The following is an 18,419-nucleotide window of genomic DNA, read 5'->3' as shown; positions in this document are numbered from 1 at the left end:
GATCAGAGCACTGTGGTTTTAGGGGAACCTACATTAGAAGTACAATATACAATGTTAGGGATTAAACAGTGGTGCCTCAGGGAACTTGGATTCTTGCATTAACCACAATATTATCTATCTCATATCATTTGAATCCTGGATACCACCAGAATCATCTAATTGCTTACAAAGTGATCTTTGAGGGAAGTAAGAGGTAAAGTTATATACAGGATTATGGTCCATATCAGGAATCTCTTGAGTCCATTATAGTAAAATCATGAGGCAGAATTTTTGAAGTGAAGTTCTGGTGAAGATCTAGTTCAATAATCAGGCTGATGAAGATAGGCAGATCCTCTGTAAGGTTTACTTTTCTTTAGTCTTTTTTCAGTTCCCTCAGGATGTTCCACAATGTCTGATTCTAAAATAAAAATTCCCTTTAATAGGCTACATCCAAAATAGCTCTGACCCACAATAACTCAAGTCATCTATAGTTATTACATTTTAAATACTTTTTTTCAATGAATTGTTAATAATAATATACATGTCTCCCAATCCACTCAAAGAAGTTGTCTTTAAGCTTATGTATAGTATGTATGGAAAATAAATCACAAATTCTAAAAGTATTTTCATCACTTTGTAATTTCATAAGCAGATCAGGTTGTCCTTATGAGTCTCTAATATACATAAGAACCAAATAATGAATATGGAAGAGAACATTATGATATATTGTTTTAGGAAATAGTCTCACTGATGTAGTTCGATTGAGTTCTAGAGATTCCTTTTCAGGAATTAAGATGATAAATTGAGAACTGGAATCTAATTCAGAGGCCATCTTGTTTAAAACTCTTATTTAATAAATGAGGAAACTGAGAACCATAGAGATTAGATGAATTTTTCATGGTTGCAATGGGAATTATCAACAGCAGTATTTGAATCCAGGTCCATCTAACTCTCTAACTCTAGGAACTGATTTCATTTCACTTTGCTATACGTCCACATACACTCACAGTTAATGGCTATTTTGTCTTGTTTTCTAGCTCCCAGTTTTCTGAGACTGAGGCTGATGAGAAAAAAAATTCTTTCCAATGCTCCTAAAAGCTGCTAAGATACCCAGAGTCAAAACAACACAAAATTTAATCTCCTGAACTCTTTAAAACAAGCAGGAAAGAAAGAACAGCTTTCCCCCTCCATTATATGGAGGAAAACAGATGAAGGAGGGACCAGAAGGGGTCCATAAAAAAAGGAAAAGAATCCCATCGTATGTGTGTTTTTGTTTTTTATTTCAATAGATAAGCTCTTCTTGGAGTCCATTTCTGGAACCCTTTTCACCTAGTATTCTCCCCTTTTTCAATGTTTCTTGCCAAAATTATCTTATTTTCTCACAAGCCTGATATAGTAAAACACCCCATAAAAAAGCTTCTTTCTCTATTACCTTTAGAATAAGATACAGATTCTTAGGTCTACTTTTTTAGGTCTTCTGCAATCTGATTTTAAATTACCACTCTAGTCTTTCACCTCTCAATCATCTCTCCATTCTAACCAAACTAGATTACTATTCCTCATAATTGTTACAGAGAGGTCTAGGATGGTATCTAACTTAGGATGGACAGATCAAGTGAGATTTTTATTTTGATGATGGGGGAGACATGAATAAGTTTGTCTACAGAAGGAAAGAAGCCAGTAGACATAGAGAGATTGAAGATTAGTAAGTGTGGTTGGTAGACATGACAATCTGCTAGAGAAGGTGGGATGGTATAGGTCCATTTGTGGATTTAGAAGACATTGCAATGGAAAAGAGGGTCCAGCTCTTCATGTGAAATGGGTGAAGGAGGTAATAGTGGTATTGTAAGGGTGCTGAATGATGTGATATGAGTAGAAGAGAGAAGGAGCTCTCAGAGAATGATCTGAATTTCTTCATACATCACTCAGAATACTTAGTTATTTTTATAGCCCATATAGGGATGGTTTCATGATTATGAGGAAATTAAGTATCCTATGAAATCATTTTTGTTTTTAGGAGCATGGTGAAACCAACTCCTAAAATATTTTTACTTATATAGAGAGTAGAATCTGTGAAGCATTAGCTGTAACTTTTTATATCCTTTGGTTTAACTTGTTAGTTATTGTTATTCAATTCCTCCAGTATTGTTTCAATCAATTGGACAAATCTGATACTTATTTGCTAACATCATAATTAACATATATAGACGATATAAAAACAGGATGATTGCTAATATGTGAGTCCATTTTCCCTGACAACTATCATTATAACAGAAGCTGCAGGGAGCTATATAGAACTTCAATTCATTTCATATTTTACTGTTTCATTGATCTCCATGGCTGCATAATTCATTACTTAACAGACCAACAGGTTGGGAATGAGTTTCTCTGACTGATATGCACTGTTTTGGGCAGAAGCTGCACCAGAATCTGCTGCTCTACAATAATTGTTCATTGCTCCTCCTATTGTCCTCTTGGACAAAATAAACCAAGTTTAATTCCTCTTTTATTTGATTGATTATTAATTACTTGAAAGCAATAAGTAAATGCCTAGCCCTTTCCCCTTTTCTAGTCTTTTTTTTCCCTCTTTTTTAAAAATAGAGAATTCCCTCAACCAATTCCCACATGAAATGATTTTCAGCCTTCTTTTCTTCCCATCTGACCTTTGTATGCAATCTAACTTATTAATGCCCTTGTTAAAATATTATGATTGGAATTGTAAACAATAGTCTAGGTGTGGTATGGCCAGGGTTGAGTACTGTGGGACTATTATCCCTCTCTACATCTTTCTTAATGTAAGGGTAAGATACAATTTTCTGGGTTTGGTTGCTATGTACCAAGAGAAAACAAAAACATCAAAGAGGACTACTAAACTAAACTAGAAATAACTAGACATCATTGGATACTTATTAAGAAAGTATACTCAAAGAACCAAGAAAAAGGGACCCTCTAGATACAAGATAAAATATCAACCTAATAAAAGAAGATATAATATAGAAAAATTCACATAATAGTTTAGTTAAGCCTTCTTGTATTTCATATATTCATTTTCAAAAACATTCCCAGTGAAATTAGATATTTGATCCAATATAAAATAGTAGATAAAAGCCAGACTTGAAGCTACAAAGGCCTAGATATCTTCCACTGGTTTTACTGGCTCTCTGTAACTTTGAGGAAAAATATTAATCTTTCAATGCTCAAAACAATTCTTTAAGTCTATAAATTTAAGAGAAGACATATATTTAATATTGAGTTTTCTTATCTGGCAATTTCCTATATCCATAAAATCACAAATCCAATCTTTATTCTTACCCATATCCATTATAGCTATAGTAGAAGCTATAAAGGACATAAAAAACCTTAACTTCTTTGTGATGTCATGAGAGTCAGTATTCCTGAGTATATACATTAACTTCTAGATCATCTATGAAAACATATACCTGATAATCGAAGAGTCCATGTGTTAATGGATAAATTATAGACCTCTATTTCATTCATATAGTAAATGCTCAGATTTGAAAACTCATTATAAATGAAGGTTGACATCTATTCTTTAATTTACAATTTTTAAGAATTCACTAAAGCATTAAGCCAAGTGATTTATCCCAGGTCACACAGGGAATAAAGACCATATACATAGCTAGGTGGTACAGCAGATAGAGATTTTGCTCTATTTAAAAACAGAAATACTTGAAATAAAATTCTCCTTCAGATCACTTTGAGCTTATGATTCAGAGCAAGTCACAGCTTTAGTCTTCTCATCTGCAAAATGAAAATAATTATACTACCTATCTACTAGAGTTGTTGTGAGCATCAAATGAGATAACATGTTAAACATTTTGTAATAACAATATCATAATATTGTTTAAAAGATCAATTATTATTATTTTTACAGATAGGTGACATTTGACTCTGACTCCAACTGACTCTAAGATAATTCTTTTTTTCCACATGATGCTCCCTCTTACTGTGTTAATGAAGTTTTGAAAGAGTTGGAAAATTTCACAGTACAAATTTTGTTTCTGTTACAAATTGTTCCATTGCTTTCTTCCACTGTTTGCCAATTTTTTTCAAATAATATATGCTAATATAACTTCTCTATGAATTGAAATATTAAGCATAAAAATGAGATAAAAAATCATACCGTAGTTTGTCAGGAGAATTCCTTTTTCTCCATAAGCCTAAGTCTCTCAAACGTGCTATTTCCTTAGAAAAGCATGAAAAATTACTTATAACTTTATTTAAATTATTGATAAAAATTAAAAGAAAAACAAAAGCAGCTAATGGCATGTTGAGAGTAAGAAGAGAAGTGATTCATTCATTCAATCAATTGGAAAAATGGAATCATGTTGTAATGAATGATAAAGACCAGAAAGAAAAGATTGAATTTTATAGTAGGAGCAAAAGGGATATATTGGAGTTTTTTAATGACAGAACCCTGGGATGAAAGGAAGGAGTGGTAGAAAATCTATAGGTTTTACAAACAGAATATTGGTGCAGATCTTAGACTTGATATTTAAAATACTTACATACATACAGACACACACACACAGACACACACACATACAGAGAGAGAGAGAGAAAAAAGACAGAGAGAAACATATACATACAGAGAGAAAACACAGAGAGATAGAAACACACAGAGAGAGCTCTAAGCTAAGCACAGATCTCTGGCTCATTCCATGTTACTCTACTATAAAGCTGAGAATAAACTATTAATGATGATTCTTTGATTACTACCATTCAACCAATTATAAACTTTGTAACTGTAGTCCCTTAGAATATATTTCTCTATTTTTCCTAAAATATCAGCCTACTAAATTTTATTATTTATTTATTTATTTTATTATATTTTTTTTTTTGATGAGGCATTTGGGGTTAAGTGACCTGCCCAGGGTCACACAGCCAGGAAGTGTTGAGTGTCTGAGGTCATATTTGAACTCAGGGCCTCCTGACTTCAGGGCTGGTGCTCTATCCACTCCATCACCTAGCTGCCCCGATTTTGTTAAAATCTCAGCAGCAAATTAATTGTACAAATATGTATGCCTATATTGGATTTACATATATTTTTACCATATTTATTATATTGAATTACTTGCCATCTAGGCCAAGGAGTGAAGGGGAAGGGGAGGGAAATTGACATACAAGGTTTTGCAAGAGTCAATGGTGGAAAATTATCCTTGCATGTATTTTGAAAATAAAAAGCTTCAATGAAATAATAATAAAATAAAATAAATCTAAGCAGAATATTTCTGAGGCATTCCCTGATCTACCTGCTAAGTAACCCTGTCAAAAAAAAGTAAAAATGCTTAGACAGAGGTGATCTGTTTTTGGTAAATCTGGTATCTCTGAAACCAAGAAAATCAGGAAATTGATAAAATAGAGGATAATCTCCAGGAGGGTGCCTACAATGTCAAATGATAGTCTTCTTTTCAGATGAACAGGAATATCCAGAGGAAAGTGATTTGTTATTCATAAAAATTGTAGATGCCTGGACAAAGAAGGAGTGCATACTGCAAGATTTGGTTAAAAAAAGAAACAAACCAAAAATATTTCTATAATATTTTTAAAAATTAATCAAATGAATTTAAAATAGAAAAAGTGAATTAAAATGCTGCTTTTACTTGTTGATCAGGCACATTACCATAATAATATCTAATCTGAGGATTTTAAAATCAAAAGTTACATTGGATTTAAAAACGTTGGATTTAAAATCAAAAGTAACAGACCAGATGACTGACCCCCACATTACTCATAAATGAGGAAAAATTAATTTTATAGAGATTATGCATTGGCAAAGGTTACATTGGTAAATGGCAAATTCAGAATTTGAATTCAGATCCTCTATGCTCAACTTCAGAGCTTTTTGCACTGTGCTCTAAAAATAGGTAAAATATAGGAAGAACAACAGAGAAATACAGAAATTACAGGAAACAAAACAGGTAATCAGTAAGCAATAAAAGCTATGACATTTTTAAGTATTCATAGACAATATACAAGTGTATATGGTTGTATATGTATCTCCATATGGAGATACATAAATATATATGTACATGTATGTATATGTGTTTATATCTGTGTATGTGTGCATAGTATACAAAAGTTTTAGTGAAATTTAAAGTTTAAATTTGCCCTAAGACTTTCAGAATACTTTATGTACATACATATACACATACATATGTGTGCATGTATGCATGCATGTTTATACACATGTCCATATAAATACATTTCTTTCTATAAATACATATGGGCACACACATACACACATAGATATATATATATTCTGATCTATCTGTATATATATGTGTGTATAAAATGTCCTAAAAATCTTAAGCTATTAAAGCACTTGAATGTTTATATATGTATATGCATTCATAAGCATCTCTCTCTCTCTCTCTCTGAATCAGGTTGAATTCAATATTCCAACATAAGAAGACAAATAATGTCCAGGAGTATCATTGTTACTTGGTGAGATAAAACCAATAACTAAAATAGGGTTCTAAAAGTATATACACTATCCAAGTGGATTGGGATAGAAAAAAGGGATATAGGTAAGTAGAACTGATATTAATGGTATATTTAAATGAGGAAAAAAACCCTGAAGCCAGAAGGAGAAACCAAGGGAGGTTGCCTGATATGGTTGAAGGAATATTGGTTTTGGAATCAGATGATCTGGGTTTGAAAACTGACTTAAGAATTTAAATCTAACAATATGAAAATCAGTAAAGCTTTCTGGGCTTTAGTTTCCTCATTCTGCAAAGTAAAGGGGTTGATGGTTCAGATATGGATCAGACATGGATGGCCTCTGACATACTCCCAGCTCAGAGACTATGCTTAAAAACCTGAGTATCATTCTGACTCCATTTCCCACTTCTCTTCCTAGTCTATTCCATTTCACAGTCTATGTTTTGGCTCTGAGAGTCCCAAGTAGGGGGAAAAGATAGATCAGCTTGAATGAAAGGGTTGGAAACATTGGGTTAATTTTTTTTTTCATTTCAAGCGAAATAGTAGGCACAGAATGAGGATAGTGGTCCCTGAGAGTGGCTATTTTCAAAATATCCTAATTTTCTTACATTTAATTAAAACCATTAAACTTGCATTTAATTATTCTGAGGAGGGATTTCAGAGGAGCCATGGGAGAAAATAATAGTATATGTCCATACATACAACTTTTGACTACTTGATGACTCTCTATTCTAATGGTTAGTGTTATGCTATGAACTATGTGGCTTATGTGTGCTTCACCATTCCTTCCTCACCACAGGAAAAATTTATTATAGTCCTTATTGGTGGATGGAAGAAGGGAAAGGAGAGGACAGAGGAATGGTCTGAAAACTAACAGTGTTCAATCCTTGAGCTCCACATACATCCTAGATAATAATGAAAGATGTGGACTGTGACCATTTGTATCTATCTGAATGCCTGTCTGTAGAATTAATCATCTGTAAGGCTAAGTCAATGGGAGGTTACCTTTGACAGTTTTGCTGAGGTCACCTGGCAAAAACTGCCCATTCTGGGTTCCATGGATGCACTTTCAGTCCGAAATGGTAGACTCCAACTGAGAAGTTAAGTTTGTCTGTATCTTTCTCTGTCTTCATCTGTTTCTTTGCATGTCTTCATTTGTGAGGACAGGTGCATGTATGTGTGTGTTTGCATGTGTGTGTATATGTATATACATATGTTTTCTCTGCAGCTGTACCTTTCTGTTCCTGTCTGTAACCAGCTCTCTTCTTTCTCTTTCTGTTATTTCTCTCTAAACTTTTCTCTCACTCTCTTGATTATTTGATTTTATCTCACTGTTTTTTCTCTCAATTTCCTCTCACTGGTCTCTTTTAATTTATTCATTTTTTCTTAGTTCTTGACATTTCTCTTCTCTTTCTCTCTCTTTTCTGTCTCTTTCACTGATTTCTCTATATTAGAAATTGCTACTCTATCTTAGACTCACCAGGGCTGATTTTGAGCTGTGATCCTATCTTTAAGCCCCATATTAGGGAGAATCTATGGCTGGTTGACCCCATGGAAGTCAACAGTAATTCTGATATTCTGTGTAGGTCTGGCTTTTCTATTCATCTTAGAACGTCTCTTTTGCCCCTGAGACTTGATCCATAAAGACCATTGAATTATCATGATACATCAAGGGCAGGGAATCTGGAAAGATCTCCCTAGAGTTCACCATGAATAGAGAGAGAAAAAAGGACAACATGTTACAGTAATTCAGGACTAAAAACCCATGCATCTGAATTCTATTCTTTGTTCTAGCACTTATAAGCCCTGTAATCATGAGAAAGTCATTTAATTTTTGTGAATTTCAGTTTCTACATCTGTATGATGGGGACATTTACACCTGTCTATTCACCTTAGTCTTTGTGAGACTCATACTTTCAGATCTTTAGCAATAAGTTAAAGAGCAAAAGAATCCCTTAACTCAGGAAGATTTCATTCATTTTCATAAATAGATCTTATTATTACTCTTCATTTTTAGGTTGCCCCTTTGTATTCCTCTCCCTCTCTCTCATCCCAGACAACCAGCCATACAGTAATTTTTTAAAGAGGAGGAAGAAAAAATCCAGAAAAACTAGTCAATTCATTTTTTAAAATGATGTTCTGTGGAATGTTCCTTTCCTGCAGAACCCCATTTCCCTGAAAAAAAAAAGGAGGAAGTGTCTTTTTATATCTTTTCTTTAGGATTTTTTTTATTTCTCAGTATTTAATTCTGATTGTTTTCTGATTTTTCCCATTTATATTATTATAAAATCATCATCATCATCATCATCATCATTATAATATTAATAATATATACATAACAATATAACAACTAACATTTATATAATACTTTAAGTTTTGCAAAATGTTTAACGTATGTTAAGTCAATTGACCCTTTCTTACATGTAAATTCAACTTCAATATTTACCTTGAGTTCTAATTACAGAGCTTTACATTTCCACCTGTCTATTAGATGTACTAACCTATATTTTCCTCCAGTACTTCAAAATCGGTATGTACAAAATTGAACTCAACATCTTGAACCTTAAACTTTCCCTTTTTCTCCCTTTTATATTTATTTAATCTTTTCATACCATTTAGATTTGAAATCCAAGACTAATATTTGTCTTCCCTTTCTCTTACCCTACTCACTTCCAAATTGTTATAAAATTGTGTTGATTTTATCTTTATGATATCTTCCATAGGCAATCCTTTTTCTCTATTTTTTTTTGCATTTTTTTTCTTTTTAATTAATTAATCAATTTTAAATGCACATTGCTTTATGAATCCTGTTGGTAGAGAAAAATCAGAACAAAAGGGAAAAAAACATGGAAAGGAATAAAAACAGAAAAAAGTAGTGAACTTAGCATGTGTTGATTTACATTCAATCTTCATAGTTCTTTTTCTGGATGCAGATGGCATTTTCTATACAAAGTCTATTGGCTTTGCCTTGGATCTCCATTCATATTGTCCTCACAAGTGGCCTGTAATATCATCACATTTTACTCAATTTATTTGTATATGTAAGAGAATGGTCCTGGACAATTTATTTGTCTGGAACCCAAGTCTGTTTCTGACAAAACCATTGCTGGTTTTGTCAATATAGCTCAATACTATATGCCTTGACAATTCACTCTTCTGAGACATAGGTTTGCATGGCAAGAAAAGAGAAATAATTACTGAAGTTCATCTCAGAGTTTTGAGATAATATTAACTCATTTTTTAATGTGACAAATATATGTGGGGAAAGTTTAAAAAAACATAATATCCTCAAATAATCTGTTTATAAGAAAGAAATTGAGGAGGGAAGCTATATAGCGCAGTGGATAGAACACCTGGAGCACAAAACCTGAATTAAAATTTTATCTCATATACTTAATACTTACTAGCTGTGTGACACTGGGCAAACACTTAACCCCAATTGCCTCTCAAAAAAACAAACAAACAAACAGAGAGAGAGGAGCCAAAAAAGAAGTGGAGAATTTTTAGTTTGAAATATGAATACCAGAATTGTGACTATGGGATCAATGTAATTTTTGTAATCAATTGTCTATCAATCATCAAGAGAATTTAGAATATAAAACCAGAAAGAAAAAGGGATAGGTTTCAGAACTGCATCAGCTCAGTTTGAAGTTGGGCATGATGATAGACACTATATTTATTGAGAATTAAGTCTAGTTGGGCAAAGAAATAGCTTGGAAAAGGGGCATCAAAAAAGTCACGGAGATCACCTGGTTTAAGATTGTGTATTAGTCAATCACAATATACTCAACTTAACTTTGGAAGCATTCATTCAACACAAAAATTATTAATCCTTGCACATTGTGGAGGTTAAGCACACAGTACTCTCACAATATGGAAAATATGCTTAAATTTTTTGGCCTTCCCTTCATACTAGAGAAGAAACATTAATTTTTTGCTTTTTCTTTTATGGAGTATTTATAGTACTTTATTGTAAAATTTGATTTAGTATATAGCCATAGGCTCTGTGTTGTTTGCTGGCCTAAGCCATCTTGGTGATTCATAGACAAATGATCATGTGCTGTTTGTGGCTTCCACAAGACTCCCCCGATTCCCAATTAGTTTCTTATGCCAAAATGTGATATATTGAAACGGGATATGAAAAAAATCTCAATGTGAAAAAGATAACTGTAGTTTTATTAATGAACCATGTGTGGGTTCTGAACCCAAAAGAGGACAACAAAGTTGGAGTTCCAGTTATAGCTTATTTTAGAACATGGCTTTTCTTTACATATGTTTCTATACTAATTATCTATAGGTGTTTATTCACTCTACCCCATGGATATTGAGTGCATTGGTAGGCAGATTTATGTGTGGGTTGTAATTTATTTGTTACTTATACATTTATTTAAGTATATGAATACCTGTGATGTTACAATTTTTATTGCTGGTTTCAAAATTGGCAAAGAAACAATAAAAAGGACCATTTTTAAAGATGGCTAATAATAAATGACAAAGAAAAGATAATACTCAGATATTATTTTGCTTCTATTTCTTTGCTCAGAAGATTGATCTTCATTTATTTTTTGAGTAAATTCTTTTTCCCCACTTAAGATTTTTTTCCAATTACAAGTAAAAAAAAAGTTTTCAACATTGAGTTTTATAAGATTCTGAGTTTCATGGCCAAAAAGTTATCAAACTGTGCATACCCTTTGACCCAGCATTGCTGTTATTGGGATTATATCCCAAAGAAATACTAAAGAGTGGAAAGGGACCTGTATGTGCCAAAATGTTTGTGGCAGCTCTTTTTGTTGTAGCTAGAAACTGGAAGTTGAATGGATGTCCATCAATTGGAGAATGGTTGGGTAAATTGTGGTATATGAAGGTTATGGAATATTATTGCTCTGTAAGAAATGACCAGCAGGAGGAATACAGAGAGGCTTGGAGAGACTTAAATCAACTGTTGCTGAGTGAAATGAGCAGAACCAGAAGATCACTATACACTTCAACAACAATACTGTATGAGGATGTATTCTGATGGAAGTGGAAATCTTCAACATAAAGAAGATCCAACTCACTTCCAGTTGATCAATGATGGACAGAAATAACTACGCCCAGAGAAGGAACACTGGGAAGTGAATGTAAATTGTTAGCACTAATATCTGTCTGCCCAGGTTACTTATACCTTCGGAAGCTAATAATTAATGTGCAACAAGAAAAAAGATATTTACACACATATATTGTATCTAGGTTATATTGTAACACATGTAAAATGTATGGGATTGTCATGGGGGGAGGGAGTGGAGGGAGGGAGGGGATAATTTGGAAAAATTAATTAAAAAAAAAAAAGATTCTGAGTTTCAAGTTTTTTTTCTCCTTCCTATACTTCTCTCCCTCTTCCTCAAGACAGCAAGCAATTTGATATGGATTATACATGTATAATCATATATTTCCACATTAGTCAGTGGTGCTATTAAAGAAGAATAAGACCAAAAGGGAAAAACCACAAGGCAGAAAAAAACAAATATATATATATATATATGTATATATATATATATATATATATATATATATATATATATATATATAGTTATGTAACTGTTGTTAGAGTTGGAGCTTTGAGGAGACAGAAGGTTAGAACTGCTTTTGTGGATAATTTAACAAGGAGTCAATTCAGTTAATAAAATGACTGTTAGTAGTGCAGGATTTTCCTAATGAATGTTTATAGAATTGAGGGGAGGAAACTGAAGCAATATATTTCTGAGTATGTTGTTGAAGGGGAGGAACCCCAGGGAAAATCATAGAATAGAAATAGTTCTGTATCAGCAGTCAAAAAAATGGCAAGAATTCCAGAGCTTGCCACTAAGGACCTTTAAAACTTTGGACAAATGATTTTTTAGGGGGTGGATGGGAGAGGGAAAGACATTCAGATTTCTTATCAGAGAAGTCAAAAGTCTAAATTAAATGACTTCTGATTTTTCAGTTCTGATGTTTCTTAGAATGAGATATTGTAAAATGAAGTTTGCCACACAAATTTCAGGTGTTAGGATAAAGATTTAGAGATTATAACAGATAGAAAGAACAAACAAAAAATTATCTTCTACTCTTAACTAAGTAATTGCCACATACTTCCCTCCATATCTCCATATCTTCTTCTTCTTTCAACTGATTCTTCTTCATCCCTACATGAATGGTAGTTAAGAAGAAAAATCTGGGATAGTTGTGATATCTCCTTCTATTTTGCCTGGTGATTTCTTTGAGTTCTCCTCCTTTTGGCAATCATAATATTTCAAGAATATCAAGTTACTTTTGAGGAAAATCTGCTGGACCTGGTGATCTAATTGAAAACCCTCAGGGGAACCAGTCCTCTTAGAGTTTGTGAATAAAATGGAGCAGTTAGCTTTCATGACCCATCATCAGTCCCCATGAAAAGCACGAGGTAATTAATGCCTACAAATCCAATGGGCTAATTAGTCATGGGCACACTTTAGAATTGGTAGAATGGCCTCCATTGTTCTAAGGAATAGCTTCTTTTAATTTTACATGTATTCTGCATATAATTTTATGTTTATATTGTGTCTTTCATTAGAATATAATCTCCCTAAAAGCATGAATTGGTTCAGTTTTGTTGTATTCCTTGTATTTAAGCTTCAGGGTAGAGAATGAGGCTCATGACCTTGCACAGACTTGACTCATTTAAATACAATTCACTTGAAAGTCATGGCATCAGAACTAGGAGATCATTATACACTTCAACAATGATACTGTATGAGGATGTATTCTGATGGAAGTGGGTATCTTCAACACAGAGAAGAGCTAATCCAATTCCAATGGATCAATGATAGACAGAATCAGCTACATCCAGAAAAGGAACACTGGGAAATGAGTGTAAACTGTGAGCTTTTTGTTTTGTTTTGTTTTTCTTCCCAGATTATTTTTATCTTCTGAATACAATTCTTCCTTTGCAACAACAACAACAAAATTCAGTTCTGCACATATATATTGTACCTAGGATATACTATATGATATTTAATATGTATGGGAATGCCTGCCATCTAGGGGAGGGGATGGAGGGAAAGAGGGGAAAAATTCAGAACAGAAGGGAGTACAAGGGATAATGTTGTAAAAAAAATTACCTATGAATATGTACTGTCAAAAAATGTTATAATTATAAAAATTAATTAAAAAAAAAAAAAGAAAGTCATGGCATCGCCTTCCTGATATCATTTTGAGAATGAAGGACAAACAACAACTTAGGAGAGTGCCTGGCACAAAGTCAGCTCTTAATAAATATTTATTTATTGATTTAATGATTGAAGCATAATCTATGTAAACTACAATGAGTGATCAGGGCCCATTGACTACATGGCTTCTTGAACCATATGAACTGAATTGTGTGGACAGAGTTCACGGATAATAGGAAGAGTTATTCTCAAACCAAATGGGCTACAGTTTCCATGCATTGTGTAAAGTAGATGATTACAACAAATTAAATAGAGTTGTCCACACATCAAGCAAGGATATAGGTAGCAAGATTACACATATATCATGAGGTGGTCAGAGCCCTGAGAAATGATAAAAATTTTTGATGATAGGAAATCTAGTTATAAGGACTGAATGGACAGTGTTGAAATTTGAAAGCTCTACCCTATTCCAACACACATTGTGCACATCATCCCTGAGGCTTGACTGATACAAATCAATCAGTAAAAATGATAATATTAAATTCCTACTTTGTGTCAGTAAGTGTCCTGAACAATGAGGACGGGAAAATATCAATTCACAATTTTGCTGACAAATTACCCTGAATCAAAAAAAAAAAAATGAGGACAGCTCGGATTCGTGCTATCTAGCCAGTGTGTTCATTGATCCCAAGAGGGTAGAATAAAAGTCATGTCACATGTGTAGATTATTCTGAAATAGACAATGAATTCTATTGCATTCAATTATATTTGTCATTCATCTCCTTTATTCAAAATCTTTGTCTAGTCCTTTGGGAGATTAAAAAAGAGAAGCCCTAAGACAGTCCTTGATCTTAAGAAATATATATGCCAAGATAGGCAGAGACAAAAGAGGATCTAACACTCACATACATGAAATAGCAAAATGCTCCCTACCCCTGTGTTAGTTATTTGGGTAATCCCAGGAAATCATAACTTCCATACAACTCAATAAGATATTTACATACACTAGAATTGCTAAAGCTTCTTGTAGATCTAAAATCTGTAGTTCTATTATTTTGAAGGCTAGAGATTCATCATTTGATATAATCTACAAGCAATAACTTGCTCTATTTTGGTTTAGAAAAAGAAATCATTCATTAAATCAATAAATAATTCTCAGTTCTGCTATATTTCAGGCACTTTGTTATGGTCCTCTCTGAGGATATAATGATATATATGTTTCAAAGAAAAAATATAGTTTAGTAGGAGAGATAAGGCATATGCATAAATGTGATACAAAACAAAATATAATAAATCTTACTAAAGAATTACAAGTGTAGTGTTTATTTATGGTTAAAGGATGGAGACAGCTTCTACCAAAAGAAAGAGGGGAGATTGGAGGGGAAATGATGGAGTAACACTAATTATAATAACAACAATATAGAGGTGAGAAGGAACAGAATGAAGCACATCTCATTTTTACTGTCCTGCAAACTACTGTACTTACATTGAAGATATGTTCAGTCTGCCTACAGAGGAAAAGCTTATGTCTCAATATTTTCATTCAACTAAGATAAACAGCAATTTCATTCATTTACTGACTTCTAGATAATTGAAACTGAGAGCACAGATATAAGGGAAAACTAGTGTTCATGGACCCTGTGGGTTAGTCAATCCCCATGACATACAAGGGGCAGTCAATGCCCATGGACCAGATAAGGATGGAATAAGGAAAAATATCAGTATAGAGAGTCGTGTCAGGACTATTTCTATCAAAACTCCATCAGAAAAGAGGAGAGTAATAATATCTGACATCTAAATAACAGTTTAAGGTACTGAAAGTTTTTCATTGTTTTGTTTTGTTTGTCATTGTTCTTTTTCAGTCATGTCTAATTATTCATGGACCAAGCTGGGTTTTTTTTGACAAAGGTACTGGATTGGTTTGCTATTTCCTTCTTCAACTCACTTTACAAATGAGGAAACTGAGGTAAACAGGAGTAAGTAACTTACCTAGCCTGAGACACTAAGTATCTGAGGTTGAATTTGAACTCAGAAAAATGAGTTTTCCTGACTCCAGACCTGCCACATTGACTACTGTGCCTCAAACATATTGTGAATCATTGGACTATAACTACAGAATTTGCTATCACCTGAAATATCATCTAGTCCAACCCCCTCATTTTACAGACAAGAAAACTGAGAATTATGGACAAACTTATGGACACAGATGACAAAATCGGGATTGAAAAATGGTTTTTAATTGTGTTTTTGAATGCTACAGTGTGATTTCAAAAAGGTCTGATACCTTAAGAAGCCAAGGGTATGTGACCCCAAAGGAGTGAATTGGGAAGATATAATGAACTAACATCGCATAAATCATTGAAAATCTGACAGGATTCATGTGTTCATGAGAGAAAGTAGTAGTTTCATGTTTCAAGAATCAAGTTTAGCATCTTGTTAGTAAGAATATGTAGTTAAGACTACCCTATGTAGCTTCCTTCTTGTGATTTGCTTTGCCTTACTCCTGATAGTAGCTATCTAGGAGCATTCTTGAGTTGCTGAATTGGTTTGGGTTCTCTATCTCATACACACACATACACACATACAGTAAATTTGAAGATTTTTTTCGCTTGTTCTGGGCACAAAGATTGGCAGTTATTAATTTATTATTTCACAATCATGAATGTTATATTCATTTATCTGTCTTGTGTTTTTCCCATAATGACTTCTCTCCTGCCAACTTCCCTTATCCTAAGAAAAGGACACAGATAGACATGGGAAGAGAAATTTTTATAGAGGAGCCATTTAGGAACATGAATTTTCTGATATAAGTTGTTCTATTTTCTCATTTATTCCTTTATCCTTATTTCTCCACCAGGACATGGCTTATTATGCAAGCTGCATTTAGTCATCTTATGGAAAATATCATTGAACTACTTTCATGTTGATCTTCATGTTACTTGTAGTGCTAGACTACAGTGAACCAGGATTAAATTTTTGCCACCATCTTGCCTCCATGAATCCTTTCATTTGGTCCATGATGTTTAGGAGGCCTTAATAATGGGTTACTCATTCCCAGCTTTTTGTTTTACTCACTATTATAAAGAGTGAATAAGCAAACACATTGGATCATTTTTCTATGTTCTATTCCTTTCCAGCCTCACCTCTCCCTACCAGATTTTCTAGGATTATCTTCCCAGTTGCGGTGAAGGTGCAAGGTCTGGCTCAGAGCCTGCTTGACCTCCCGGTTACGTAGACAGTAAATAATGGGATTGAGCAGAGGCACAATGACAGCATAGAGCACAGAGACCAGCTTGTTGGTATCAAAAGCTGACAGTGCCTTGGGTCGGGCATAAATGAAGATGCTGGCTGCATAGAAAATGATCACCACAGTGAGATGGGAGGCACAGGTGGAAAAGGCCTTTTGGCGGCCAGTAGCTGAGGGAATGCGTACCACAGCACCTGCAATGGCTATATAGGAGGCCCCAGTGACAGAGAGGGGACCCAGTAGGATGAAAATGGCCAGTACAAAGTCAGTGAGCTCAGCTGTGGACATGTCTGTGCAGGAGAGGTTAAGTAGTGGCGAGACATCACAGAAGAAGTGATTAATGATGTTAGGGCCACAGTAGGAGAGGCGAGAGATGAGAAAGACTTTGACCATGGAAATGCCGAAGCCTCCAGCCCAGGAGCCAGCTGCCAAGTGTACACAGAGCCTACCGCTAACAATGACAGGGTAGCGGAGAGGGTGACAGATAGCCACATAGCGATCATAGGCCATGACAGCCAAGAGGACGCACTCAGTGCAACCCAGGCCCAGAAAGAAGTAGAGCTGTGTCATGCAGCCTGAGAAAGAGATGCGCTGTCCAGCTCCTGACTCCACTGCAGCAAAACCAGCCAGCATCTTGGGGATGGTGACTGTGACATACCAATTCTCAAGGAAAGACATATTGGCCAAGAAAAAGTACATGGGTTTGTGGAGAGTACTGTGGCTTCTCACAGCTATAATAATGAGGGAGTTTTCAGTCAGCACTAACAGGTAGGCCAGCAAAGATAATGCAAATAGCAGTGCCCTTACAGGGGCTGGTGCAGGGAAACCCAGAAGCACAAACTCACTCACATGCCCACTGTGATTCCTCCATTCCATGGTGCTGGCCAGCTTCCACTGTGCATGGTACCTTATGAAGAAGGAATAAAATCTCATTGGAGAAGAGGGTCTTAACAACCTATGTGAGAATAGCATTCTCCACCCTCCAAGTGGAAATTTTTTTTTCTATTTTAAAGTCTAATGTAACTATATTGATATTGAAAAATTGTAATGATGGGGGTCTGGAAGACTTTTACTGGGCTAATAAATTAGAGAAGAACATATTAGGAAGAGGTGGTAATATAAGTCAAGGGTTTTACCATCCGTCAAACTCAGGACATCTCAAACTTAGTTGAAGGCTGAAGGGTGTTTATAGATAGGATATGAGTACTTTGGAGTTTGAATGAAAAAGTGAGGGCTTAAAATAAGAAAAAAGGGGGAAAAGACTGTTTCCCTTTAATGAAGCATAAGACAAATGTGGTGGAGATAGCAAGATACCTTCTTCCAGAAAATCAAGAATCAGGGAAGAACCCTAAGAAAATCTGTACCTCCTCTATAATATATATAAGAGAATTTCATTCTCTTCTCTTAATCAAACTGTCACTGCCTTAATTCAAGCCCACATCATTCCCAGAATCTTGCAACAGCTTGCTTTCTCATTGACCTCCATGCATCAATTCTCTTCATTCTATCCTTCACTTAGCTGCTGAAGGGATTTCACAAAGCAAGAAAATAACCCTATTCAATAA

General features: G+C 34.3%; 1 protein-coding gene across 1 annotated transcript; it reads right to left on the bottom strand.

The window, feature by feature from the left end:
- Positions 1-16,746: 16,746 nt before the first annotated feature.
- On the bottom strand, positions 16,747-17,730 carry LOC141552714 (olfactory receptor 6A2). Its single transcript, XM_074284739.1, has one exon. It carries the CDS (start codon positions 17,728-17,730, stop codon positions 16,747-16,749), a length of 984 nt encoding a protein of 327 aa, XP_074140840.1.
- Between the last annotated feature and the right edge of the window lie 689 nt (positions 17,731-18,419).

The sequence above is a fragment of the Sminthopsis crassicaudata genome, chromosome 2 (assembly GCF_048593235.1).
Source record: "Sminthopsis crassicaudata isolate SCR6 chromosome 2, ASM4859323v1, whole genome shotgun sequence".
NCBI classification, from domain to species: Eukaryota; Metazoa; Chordata; class Mammalia; order Dasyuromorphia; family Dasyuridae; genus Sminthopsis; species Sminthopsis crassicaudata.
The sequence above is the reverse complement of the archived record's forward strand: the minus strand, read 5'-3'. Positions and strand labels throughout refer to the sequence as shown.

Excerpts from the sequence above, each read along its gene's own strand:
- LOC141552714 (XM_074284739.1), bottom strand. The coding sequence starts at position 17,730 with ATGGAATGGAGGAATCACAGTGGGCATGTGAGTGAGTTTGTGCTTCTG.